At 43.2% G+C, this 13,067-nt stretch overlaps 1 protein-coding gene across 1 annotated transcript in view; it reads right to left on the bottom strand.

Annotated features, from left to right (window-relative positions):
- The window catches only part of PRRG2 (proline rich and Gla domain 2), an 89,558-nt gene that overhangs the window by 8,913 nt on the left and 67,578 nt on the right, over nt 1–13,067 (bottom strand). The window contains exon 5 of the mRNA XM_073602167.1: nt 10,185–10,317. Coding sequence (XP_073458268.1) covers nt 10,185–10,317 — 133 coding nt within the window. The remainder of the gene's footprint in view (nt 1–10,184; nt 10,318–13,067) is intronic.

Below are 13,067 nucleotides of genomic sequence, written 5' to 3'. Positions count from 1 at the left end.
CATTTTTTGGGAAAAAATTACCCTTTAATGAATTAAAAAAAAAAACCTAACCAGTAAAGTTAGCCCAATTTTTTTTGTACAATGTGAAAGATTTTACGCCGCAAGAATCGTGATCTTTTTATTCCAAGCAAAAAAATTGTGATTCTCATTTTAGCAAGAATCGTGCAGCTCTAAGACAGAGGGTTGCAGACATATTATGGCACTGACCAAATGAATGAGAGCTATTGCCTCCTTCCAGAACCCAACGGCGACTGGGCAGGTCCAGAAAAATAGGATTTTTTTTATAACAGCTTACCTGTAAAATCATTTTTTTTCGATGGACATCACGGGACACAGAGCCACAGTAATAACTGATGGGTTATGTAGGTACCATTAGGTATTGGACACTGGTTACACCCTAATCAGGAAGTTCAACCCCCTATATAATCCCTCCCCTTCCAGGGATACCTCAGTTTTGTAGCAAAGCAATATAAGTGTTTTAGAAGAGGGGCGGGACCTCTCTGTCCCCCGTGATGTCCATCGAAAGAAAACGATTTTACAGGTAAGCTGTTATAAAAAAATCCTATTTTCTTTCTCGGACATCACGGGACACAGAGCCACAGTAATAACTGATGGGATGTCCCAAAGAAATGGGGGGGGGGGGGGGATCACAACCAAGTAGGGTGCAATCAGACCTGAGGACCCTGTACCGCTGTCCGCAGCACACTACGCCCAAAGGCGATATCCTCATGCCTTCTCACATCCACCTGATAAAATCTGGTGAATGTATGGACTGAAGACCAGGTTGCGGCCTTGCAGATCTGAGCCATAGAGGCCTGGTGATGCACTGCCCAAGAAGCACTAATAGCCCTTGTGGAATATGCCTTGATCTGAAACGGAGGAATCTTCTGTTTCAAACCGTAAGCCTGAATAATCAATTGTCTAATCCATTTGGAAATGGTAGCTTTTGACGCTGCCTGTCCTCTATTGGGACCTTCTGGCAGTACAAACAAAACATCTGTTTTGCAAATCTGAGCAGTTGCTTCCAGATAGGTCTTGACTGCTCTTACTACATCCAAAGAACGTAGTGACCTCTCTTCCGGAGAACAGGGATCTGGAAAAAAGGAAGGAAGAACAATGTCTCGGTTTAGATGAAAATCTGAAACCACCTTCGGTAAAAAACTAGGATGAGGGCGCAATACCACTCTATCCTTGTGTACAATCAAATAAGGCTCTTTACAGGAAGGAGCTGCAAATTCTGATACTCTTCTAGCAGAAGAAATGGCTACCAGAAAAATTAGTTTCCTTGTCAGCAAGACCAAAGGAATCTGACGTATTGGTTCAAAAGGCTGTTTCTGTAACACTGACAGAACCAAGTTCAAGACCCAGGGGTTTAGGGGCGCCTTAACCGGAGGATTAGGATGCATCACCCCCTGCATAAAGTTTCGGACCAAAGAATGCGAAGCAAGTGGCCGTTGAAACAATACTGATAAGGCCGAGACCTGGCCCTTGATGGTACTCAAGGCCAGCTTCATCTCTAAACCTAATTGTAGAAAATCAAGAATTCTACCTATCACATATTTTCTGGGATGCCAACCCCTGGATTCATGAGCTTTCCAGACTCTATGATAAATCATTCTGGAAGCTGGCTTCCTTGCATTGATCAAGGTAGATATGACAGGACCTGAAAGCCCATGACTTTTCAGAACGTGGGTCTCAATAGCCAAACTGTCAAATTTAGCATATGTAAGGCAGGATGGAACACTGGACCTTGAGATAACAGGTCTGGGCGTACCGGTAGGGTCCACGGGGAACCCACCGTCATCCTTACTATTTCCGCATACCAAGTCCTTCTGGGCCAAGCAGGGGCCACCAGAAGTACTGACTTTCTTTCCTGCCTGATCCTGCGAAGGAGTTGTAGCAGAAGCAGAATAGGCGGGAATGCATAAATCAGTGAGAACCGATGCCACGGAATCACCAACGCATCCGTCCCGTCTGCAAGAGGATCCCTTGTCCTTGCCACAAATCTGTCTATCTTTTTGTTGAATCGGGATGCAAAGAGATCTACATCTGGGACCCCCCATCTTTGGCATATGGCCCAAAAGACGTCGGGATACAGAGACCATTCCCCTGGGAGTAACTGCTGGCGACTTAGATAGTCCGCCTGCCAGTTCTCTATCCCTGGAATGAAAACCGCCGATATGCATGGCACATGCATCTCTGCCCAGACTAAGATCTGGTTCACCTCCCTTTGAGCGGCTCGGCTCCGGGTGCCTCCCTGATGATTGACATAAGCCACTGCTGTGGCATTGTCGGACTGGATCCTGACCGGGCAACCCTGTAGCCTGATAGTCCAGGCTTTTAGGGCTAGGTATACCGCCCGGATCTCCAGAATGTTGATGGGTAAGGTCCTCTCGGTCTTGGACCATAGCCCCTGGATCGCAGACTGTTCCAGAACTGGTCCCCAACCTGACAGACTGGCATCTGTTGTTACCACCGTCCAGGTAACCGGTAGAAATGATTTCCCCTTCTGCAGGTTTTTGGGTATGAGCCACCAATTGAGGCTATGACGCACCGCCTGCGACAGGTGCATCGGAAAGTCTAATGCCTGAACCTTCTTGTTCCAGGTCGACAGAATACTGTGTTGCAGTAGTCTTGAATGGAACTGAGCATAGGGAACTGCTTCGAATGAAGACACCATCTTCCCTAGCAGTCTCATACAAAGACGGACAGAAGGACCCTTCTTGGTCCTGACTGTCAGAATCAGCTCCCTTAAAGCAGTGATCTTTGCCTGAGGAAGGAATATTTTCTCCTGGCTTGCATCTATGATCAGACCCAAATACTCCAGTCTTCTTACTGGTTTTAGGAAAGATTTTTCTAGGTTGAGAATCCAACCTAGACGTTCCAGATACTTGACCGTGGTCCTCAAGTTTCCGTCCAAGGAGGCTACTGACAGGTCTATCAAGAGCAGGTCGTCTAGGTATGCTATGACAGTTATACCCTGAGCCCTTAATCTGGCCAGAGGAGGAGCCAAAATTTTTGTGAACACTCGAGGCGCAATGGCTATCCCGAAGAGTAGAGCCACAAACAGGAAATGGCGCCCTCCTACCTCGAAGCGCAGAAACTTCTGATGAGCAGGAAAAATGGGCACATGTAGATATGCATCTATGATGTCCATCGATGCCAAAAATTCTCCTCCCTGCAGGATGGAGACTACTGTCCGAATTGATTCCATGCGGAAGGACTGAATCCTTAGGAATCGATTCAGATCTCTTAAATCCAGAATGGGTCTGAGATCCCCATTTGTTTTTTGGACCCTAAAGAGGTTGAAATAGATGCCCAATCCTTGATCCTTTGTGGGAACCACCATAATGACCTCTTGCGACAAAAGTCGCTCTAACGTTAGAAGGAGCGACTGCTTCTTCTCTGGGAACACTTGATCTGAGGAAACGAGGAGGGGGAAATTCTTGGAACTCCAGCTTGTATCCTAAGGTTACCGTGGAGATTACCCATCTGTCCTGGAAGTCCTCCTGCCAGGGCTTTGAGAACTGCAGCAGTCTTCCCCCCACTCGAACGAGCAGGGGCGCCCCTTCATGAAGAGGTCTTAATGTCTTGTCTAGTAGACTTCTTCCCCCAGGACTTCTTTTGTCCCTGGGGTTGACTCTTGTTTCTTGCCCCAGACGGAGGAGGCCGTCGTGACTGCCTGGAGGCTGATGCCCCTGGCGCTGGGGAAAGAGTCCGTTTGAAAGAGGGACGCTTACTCTTCTTAACAGGTAAGAGAGTGCTTTTCCCACAAGAGATTCTCTTGATATAGTTATCTAAGTCTTCTCCAAACAACCTTGCACCACGAAAAGGAAACCCAGCCAGGAGCTTCTTACATGGTGCTTCGGCTGACCAATTTTTCAACCATAAGATTCTACGCATATGTACCAACCCAAGTGAAAGACGAGAGGTTTGCATGATAGAATCTCTGATGGCATCAACAACATAACATAAGGCCGCTGGAAGGTTAGCGAACCCCTGGGCCTGCTGTTCAGGTAGCACTTTGATGACCTGCTTAACATGGTCTCCTAAGTATTGACAGACTCCAATCACTGCTATAGCAGGTTGGGCCACTGATCCTGCTAAGGAAAAAAACATCCTTCAATAAGGATTCCATCTTTCTATCCACAGGATCCCTGAGCATCTGAGAGTTGCATACAGGACAGGCTATTACTTATAGAACAAAAGAACAATAAAAAGCAGCGCAGGTTTCAATATTCACAGTATATCTCAATGCACATCAACAAAATGTCCTTTTGAGCAATCAGAAGCTCTTCATGAGATGCGTACAGTCTATAGGTAGGGCAGCCTTATGAGGGGAGGTGAAGTTACTCCAAATATGCAAAAGAAGAGAAAACAGTAAAGGCGCCTCTTAGTAAAACAGTATATTTAATGACACAATTCCATTAAAAGCACTCACATGTAAAAACTTGTTAGTCCGGCATGGGAAGTCTCAGTAAAAGCCATACAGGATTGCATCCTCTGATGTAGAACAGCCTTATTCCTCTCCTACTGCCGGTTAGTGTGTACGACGTTAGCTTCCGGGATTCGATCATAATCCAAAACGAGGCTTGTACATCCGCCGGGCAATCGAATGGAGGGCTGGAACGCAAATCCAAAAGGTATGTGCTGTACTGTCATTAAGCGACGCGTTTCAGAGCATGCTCATTGAAGCGCGCTCCTTTTTCAAGCTAGGGAAGATACATTTGGTTGCAGCCTATTTAAGTGCTCTCCTAGCACCGCCGCCTAATGAATACAATTATTATTACAGGGGAAATAAGAGGGATGTAAGGTTACAAAGGCAAATGCGATAGTATGCATATATAAATTAATAGCGTGTAACTAGCCTTATGTATATACTTGTTTTTGATATATCGGGTAATTATGTGTATGTTATTATAATTTATATGTATCTTAAAACATGAATAAAATCACATCTGACTGAATATACATTATTCAAGCTAAAAAAACTTTTTATATATATTATTATGCATATTAATACGGGTGTATATAATTAATGGGTATGAACCTATTTGATTTTTGTTTAAAGGAAAGGAAGAACCTATATAGAAAATATGATAATAATATTTCTATATGTAAACACGTATATGTGAGTATAGTGTGTGGCAACACTGGGAACAGGGGAAGTTTAAAGATAAAAAATAATAAATAAAAATTTAAATTTAAAAATTAATTAAAAATAACCTATATATTCACATGGAAGTGACTCAAATACTGATATCAGGGAATGGGTTTACAGTAATGTAACTAGAATATATAGATAATATTCTTAATAGATAATATTCTTATTAGATATGGTTGAAATCGAGGGGACACACACAAGGCCAATATTGTTATAAAATGGTGGATATTTCTAATTCTTCATTAATTCCACCAGGGTTTAGGGCGTCCAAAGAATAAATCCAGAAAGTTTCTCTTTCACATAATCTATAGAATCTTTCAGCTGCGGGGAGATTTTTAGGTATTTGTTCAATGACCCATACCTCGAGACCTTCAGTGGATTTTGCATGGTGTTCACAGAAATGGTGGGGGACACCGTGTTTGTCCCTCCCTCCTTCTATTTTTCTTCTGTGCTCACCAAATCTTTGCCTCAATGGGCGTATGGTGTGCCCCACATAAATGAGGTTACATGGACAATTAAGACCATAAACCACAAAATCTGAGCCACAGTTGTAGAAATTATCTAGCATGTAAGTTTTTCCTTTTGTGGAAAAATGTTTTTTTCCATGCTTGACAAAACCACAAGTTTTACACATGGCTTTTTTACACTGAAACATGCCCTTGAGGGGAATCATATGGGATTATGGGAACACATCTGGCAAAATAATCCATTTCTCAGGCATCTCATTTTTTATGGTCGTTTTACAGACGATATTATCATCATTTGGGATGGTCCAGTTGATGCTGTCGAAAAGTTCGGATACCACTGTAACAACAACCCACATGGTCTGAGCTTTACCCATGTAATGACAAAGAGAAACTCGCCTTTTTAGATCTTGACCTTTTTCATGTTGACAATGAGATACATGCCAGGAATTTCTTTAAACCGACAGCAGGAAACTCCCTACTACATTACAAGAGCTGTCATTACAAAAAAATGGAAAGATAATATCCCCAAGGGGCAGCTCTGTCGATTACGGAGGAACTGTACCAAAACATCTGATTACATGGAACAAAGCCAGCTACTTAGAAAAAAACTCAAAGATAAAAAGGGTATCCAGAGTCATTAGTAGACCAAGCACAAAAACAAACATTCACAATCTACACCTGTAGCCCAACACAAAAATGAAGAGAACTTCAACCAATCTGGGCGTTTTATTACTGTACTAGGTTTCACACCAAATTCTCTCAAATGGAGGCAATCTTCAGGAAGTATTGGCCAATCCTTCTTGAGGACCCACATCTCAAACCAGTTTTACCCAATTATCCAAAAATTACATACAGGAAAGCTCCCAATATCAAAAATAAAATTGCGCCTAGTAAGCTAAAACCCATAAAGGAAATTACACCAGCACAGGCTCATATGATTCCCCTCAAGGGCATGTTTCAGTGTAAAAAAGCCATGTGTAAAACTTGTATATATCAACCATTTTATAACAATATTGGCCTTGTGTGAGTCGCCTCGATTTCAACCATATCTGATAAGAATATTATCTATTAAGAATATTATCTATATATTCTAGTTACATTACTGTAAAACCATTCCCTGATATCAGTATTTATGAGTCACTTCCATGTGAATATATAGGTTATTTTTAATTAATTTTTAAATTTCAATTTTTATTTATTATTTTTTATCTTTAAACTTCCCCTGTTCCCAGTGTTGCCACACACTATACTCACATATACGTGTTTACATATAGAAATATTATTATCATATTTTCTATATAGGTTCTTCCTTTCCTTTAAACAAAAATCAAATAGGTTCATACCCATTAATTATATTTATAAACACCCGTGTTAATATGCATAATAATATATATAAAAAGTTTTTTAGCTTGAATAATGTATATTCAGTCAGATGTGATTTTATTCATGTTTTAAGATACATATAAATTATAATAACATACACATAATTACCCGATATATCAAAAACAAGTATATACATAAGGCTAGTTACACGCTATTAATTTATATATGCATACTATCACATTTGCCTTTGTAACCTTACATCCCTCTTATTTCCCCTGTAATAATAATTGTATCCATTAGGCGGCGGTGCTAGGAGAGCACTTAAATAGGCTGCAACCAAATGTATCTTCCCTAGCTTGAAAAAGGAGCGCGCTTCAATGAGCATGCTCTGAAACGCGTCGCTTAACGACAGTACAGCACATACCTTTGGATTTGCGTTCTAGCCCTCCATTCGATTGCCCGGCGGATGTACAAGCCTCGTTTTGGATTCTGATCGAATCCCGGAAGCTAACGTCGTACACACTAACCGGCAGTAGGAGAGGAATAAGGCTGTTCTACATCAGAGGATGCAATCCTGTATGGCTTTTACTGAGACTTCCCATGCCGGACTAACAAGTCTTTACATGCGAGTGCTTTTAATAGAATTGTGTCATTAAATATACTGTTCTACTAAGAGGCGCCTTTGCTGTTTTCTCTTCTTTTATTATTTATAGAGGAAATGGCCGCATCAATGGCCGGCATTCCCCACATCTTAATAAATTTCTCTTCCATAGGATAAAGTGTAGAAAACTTTTTCGGCGGAAGAAAACGCTTATCTGGGTGATCCCACTCAGAATAAAGGAGCTTTTCAAGTAAATTATGAACAGGAAAAGCATGCGCTGTTTGAGGAGGTTTCAGCGACCCCAAAGAAGAAGAGGACTCCTTAACAGATTCAGGTACGGGCAACTTAAATGTGGAGCGGACCAATCCAGTAAGGATTTGCACTAAGACTTTCTCCTCCTGGGAAGTCACTGAGGGCCCCTCTCCACCTGATTCCTCCGAAGAGGAATCATCTGTCCCCTCCTGATCCTCTGAAAGGGATTAATCTCCTTTATCCCTGAGCTCCTCTACCTGAGGGTCTTGGGAAACAGAGGACGGCCTGGTACGTTTTCTTCCACTGAGTGAAGATGTAATCACGGCCATTAATCTTTGCTCTAACTCAGTAATGGTTGAGGAAAAAAACGCTTGTGTAATGTATACAGGGGCTGAAGTGCCAGAAGCAGGTAAAGCCCCTGACCCCAATGGCTCTCCCTGGCCAGCCATCCCCGGCCCCTCGGGGGGGAGGGTGTAGCAGATAGGGGGTCCCCAGAACCTGACCGAGATCCCCTAGTGTCTCTGGTTCTGGGGTTACCTGAACCTCTTCTACCCATAGTGCAAAGCAACAAAGGTGTGAGGTATCCAGCCAAAAATGAACACTGACTGCTGAGCGATGTAGTCCGGCAAAGCCCTGCTACTAAATGCCCAGTCTGGTGTTACCTAAGTAAATGCAGCCTAGGAGACTGTCAGCTCTGTGTCCCTCCAAGGCTCAGAGCACCTGTAAAAGTGTGCTTTAAATAGCATGCTTTCTGGCACTGTGGGCGTCTGAGCACGCTGACGCTGTGCTGACGCCCCGCCGCCCCCCCCCCTCGCTTTCGAAAAATGAGCGCTTCCCGCGCGAGCTGCCCCTTCCGGGATCAGCATGGAGGAAGGCTGGGGGTGGAGGAAGGAGGAGGAGGCCGGCAGAGATGGGGCCTGTATTGCAATGGCGGCCTGGCGGCGGCAGTGACGGTGCGGTGTAAAACCGCCTTACAGCACACCTGTAGCCTCCCCATAGCCTAGGGGGAAAATCCCAGATGAGAAAACCCCCCCATCCATCCTACCTGGAGCCGGTTGGAGGAGCCTGTGCAGCGTGGAACACTGAGACAGAAATCAGCATGAGAAGGTATGTGCTCTTTGCAGCCCCCGGTGGTCACAATAGGCATAGCATGCATTTACCTTAAAGGAGAAAACCCACTAGAATTCAAAAATTCTGTGGAATCTCCTCTTACCTTATCCAGCCGCAGGATTCTGCATACACAGACCCAATCTTCACCTCTCACAGTGGGCTCCGTTTGAAAAAACCGTCAGAGACAGGGGCCCCCTACGAATAGGGGGATCCATAGTTCTGGCCCTGTAAAGCACCCAGCCAGAAATTAGGAGATTTAAAGCCATTTTCTGATCTGCGGGGTCCAGCTCTCTAAAAAGAGAAGAGTTACAGGTAAACCCTCGAGGCCCGGGTACCATCCAATTCGCCCATAAAAGACACTTTGAATGGATCCAGTTCGCCTGGCTTGCCCCAGTATAGGATATCAGGATATTCCCTTTGGAGCTTCAGCACAGGACATCTTTACACGTCCAACACCTAAGACACTGGCGTAAAAACTGAGGTATCCCTGGAAGGGGACGGATTATATAGGGGGTTGAACTTCCTGATTAGGGTGTGACCAGTGTCCAATACCTAATGGTACCTACATAACCCATCAGTTATTACTGTGGCTCTGTGTCCCATGATGTCAGAGAAAGAACAATGAGTAAAATCTCATGGAACCCCTCCACACGACAGCATTCTTTAGAAGAGCTGGGGTTGGCTATACTTCTCCTTTATTTGAATAAGCTGAAATTAGAAGCCGATTGGCTACCATGCACATCTGCACCAGATTTTGTACTCTCCAGTTTTAGTAAATCAACCCTATAATGTCTGTGTAATTCAAAATAGGCTCTCTGCGGTGTCCAATGACAAAGCAGTACAATATATTTATTTGTTAGAGACCATGTGATCTTTGCCTAGGCTGCAGGCAACATGGTGGAGCTTAGAGGGGTGATCCTCAATCATATCAAGAAAGGCGGACCTTTTGATTTTAGCAGTGGGTCCACACTAAACATGTTTTCAAGAAGCTTTAAGAGCAAAAGCCCTAACTTTATAAAAGAGGTATTACAATCTCTGCAAGAAAGTGGAAAACCTCATTTTGGACAATAATGTGGATTGGTGGCTCTATATTCTTGGGTGTTTTCAGAGACAAGACCAGCAGTCTCTAGGCAGCTAGATATACTTAAGAGGTATTTATATTGTTTGTGGGTGGCATGCAAAGTCAAACCAACACCAGACTGTAGGATGCTTGGTTTTGTTTTCCATTGTTCATGTCATGACTCACATGTATAACATCAGCACTTACCTCCCTTGTCTTGTCCTTTCTTTGGCCCTGTACCTTACACAGTACATAATAAGAACTCCGATCATTATAAGAATTATTACTCCTGCTACCAGCCCAGCCACAAGGCCAGCAACATCTATTGTTGGAGATTTTCCTGCATAAACAGAGGAAGAACATATTAGAGTGAGTCTCAGACCACAGTGGTGCCCACACTAGCTCACTTCAGAAGATCTGCATAGCAAAGAAGCACAATCCTTTCTGCATCTTCATGAACCCAGAGCATATACTATAAATCAACACGGTGCCATTTTGTGTTAAACGATAAGAGAAAAAATAAACGTTATCTGCTATGCTGCTAATTATGCCTGATTGATTCAATGCCAACGGCTCTAAACATAATGATTTCTATAGAGCAAATACTTCTAGACCAGTATTTAGAAGCAAGTACAAAGAAAGCATGCTAAGAGGATATGGCAAGCTGCAGAATTTGCTGGTATTATATGCAATAAGGCGTCACTGGCATCCTTTAGGATGTGCAAGCATCCCTGATGTTTCCTGCCAGCCATTTAGAAGCCATTTTAGGGAGAATGTATGAATACAAACATGCCAGGGATGTCTTCTCTGATCTAACATTCTTTGCATACAACTCTACCTGCAGACAACTAGAAAGTGCAATAGGTAGGATGCTCCAGTACAGCTCTCAAAAAGGCAGATGGTCATCTGTTTTTTTCAGAGGACCTTGCCATTTAAAAACGTGTATTCTATGAATCCATACGTGGTCTTAAAGTGAACCTGTCACAACCCCCGATACAGCAGTCCACAGTACCTAGCGCAATGGAAATAGCACAGCCCTAATCACTTGTATTCACTTTCTATTGGAAGCTGCCATCTGGCTTAGAAGCTGCATACAAATTCCAAGCAGTAACTTTACTTGCTGTAATACCGAACAGGTGTTCCACAGGTGTAGCATGCAGAATTTTAGCTAGGTATGGTAGCCTTCATTAAAAAAACAAAACAAAGTATTTTGTTTGACAAGTTTGCTTTAAGAAGAAGGCGATTAGGACTTCAAACTGAATATGTCCTGAACTAAATCATGCATAAGGTAACAATACAGCTAAAGTGCTCATACCTGTGATTGTGTTCAAAATCAACCTCTGTGGAACCCCTTGGATCCTAGACCCAGACCCCTTCATTCAGCAGTCAGATACCAAAGCCTCAGCGGGAAGTAAAGTCTCTACCATTTGACAATCGAATGGTTTGGGGTAGGAAATAGAATTGTGAGAGTTGAAATGTTACCTCAACTTTGTTCAGACTATTGCCTGCAGGCACCACAGAGTGTTGGCATTTCAGCATTATTTTTCCTTATGTACTTTTTAGACCAGAAAATGGTCACTTTAGGCACATATTTATTTTTATTGCTGAAAAGACACAGGGTATTGGACTGTTAGAACTTCTTTACACAGGTGTCCAGGGGTGGCAAAAACAGGCAGTTGAGCCATAGTTTTACCTGCCCCAATCTCCCATCTAAACACAGAAATGCAGCCACTCAGAGCTTTAGACTTGCCTTGGCGCTTTGCACCATGGCAAAAATTAAAAATGGCATTGCATTCAGTAGACAGTGCCCATTCAGGTACAATGCACAAGGTTGATGTGCAGTGGGTTGGCATTTTGAAGGCTAACACAGGCAGGGTTAACGCTTTCGCTGCCACAGACATTTTTATTTTTTTGCACACGTGCTTAAAAAATAATTTTAGGCTTGAAGATTACATATAACTCCAAAAAGATTATATATTTTCTGAAAGCAGACACCCTAGAGAATGGTAGTTCCAATTTTTTATGTCACACAAAATTACTGCAAAGGTAATTTCAGTATTAAATAGAGTTGAATTTTAGGGCACACAAACGCAATAAATTACTCAATATTTTGGCAAAAATGTAAAATATGAGGTTGCACTGATTAAATAGATGCTTAACAAGTCAAAACTTAAATTTGCGTGCGACTGTGAAATGGTGTCAAACTTCAGTACCCTATGTTTTCCATAGGCAACACTTTAAAAGCCCCTATAGGTCATCAGTTTAGCATTACAGAGGAGGTCTGGTAGTAGAAATATTACTCTCACTCCGGCGTGCACGGCGATATGCAACATGTGTATCACAATCAACTTTTTCATGCGTTGGCTCCCCTGACGCATGCATTTATGTTCATATGTGCGTATATGTGGGGGTCTCAAATTTTTTGTGGGGCGATTTTATGTGCTTGAGTGTAACTTTGATTTTTTTACTATTTAGTACCCTTTATTTATTTTTACTATAAAGGTTGACAGTTTGGTGACAGTTTCTCTATAATGAGACCCTGGATGTCTTCCCTGTGCTACACTGGCACCATTACTGGGGGCGTGTGGAAGCAATTGGGCGGCAGTGCAGCAGCCTGAATGCTTCCCCCTGGCAGGCAGGAGCCTGCTTGTCAGATTTACACACAATCCCAGTGGCTGAAGCCACCGGATTGTGTGTGAAGCCCCCCGCTGTCAGGTCTGTACATTGTACGGCAGTACGAGGCAAGGGCCAAAACATATTGCCTTCTCACCTCCTGACAACTATGGTGGATCGCTTTTCAAAGAGGGCGGCAATAATAGTCACACATTTGAATGGACCCCTAAAGTGGAATTCTGGGATAATTCTACACATAACTAGCCTTAAAACTGTCCCCTCCTTTCTCCTAACACCTATGCTAACTAACCTGTATAAGAAAAGTGAAATATAGTGACCAATATTTTGGCTGCTCCAGTGTGGCCATGTGATCTGGCTCTCCTGCACCAACCAGCACTGCTGCAGGGGAGAGGAGGAAGCACAGACAACGGATGAGCCATTGAAGCCTATGGGGGGGTGACATCCCCCCCCCCTTTA

This window comes from Aquarana catesbeiana, linkage group LG10, assembly GCF_042186555.1.
Source record: "Aquarana catesbeiana isolate 2022-GZ linkage group LG10, ASM4218655v1, whole genome shotgun sequence".
NCBI lineage: Eukaryota > Metazoa > Chordata > Amphibia > Anura > Ranidae > Aquarana > Aquarana catesbeiana.
Note: the sequence above shows the minus strand (reverse complement) of the source record. Positions and strands in the feature narration are given on the sequence as shown.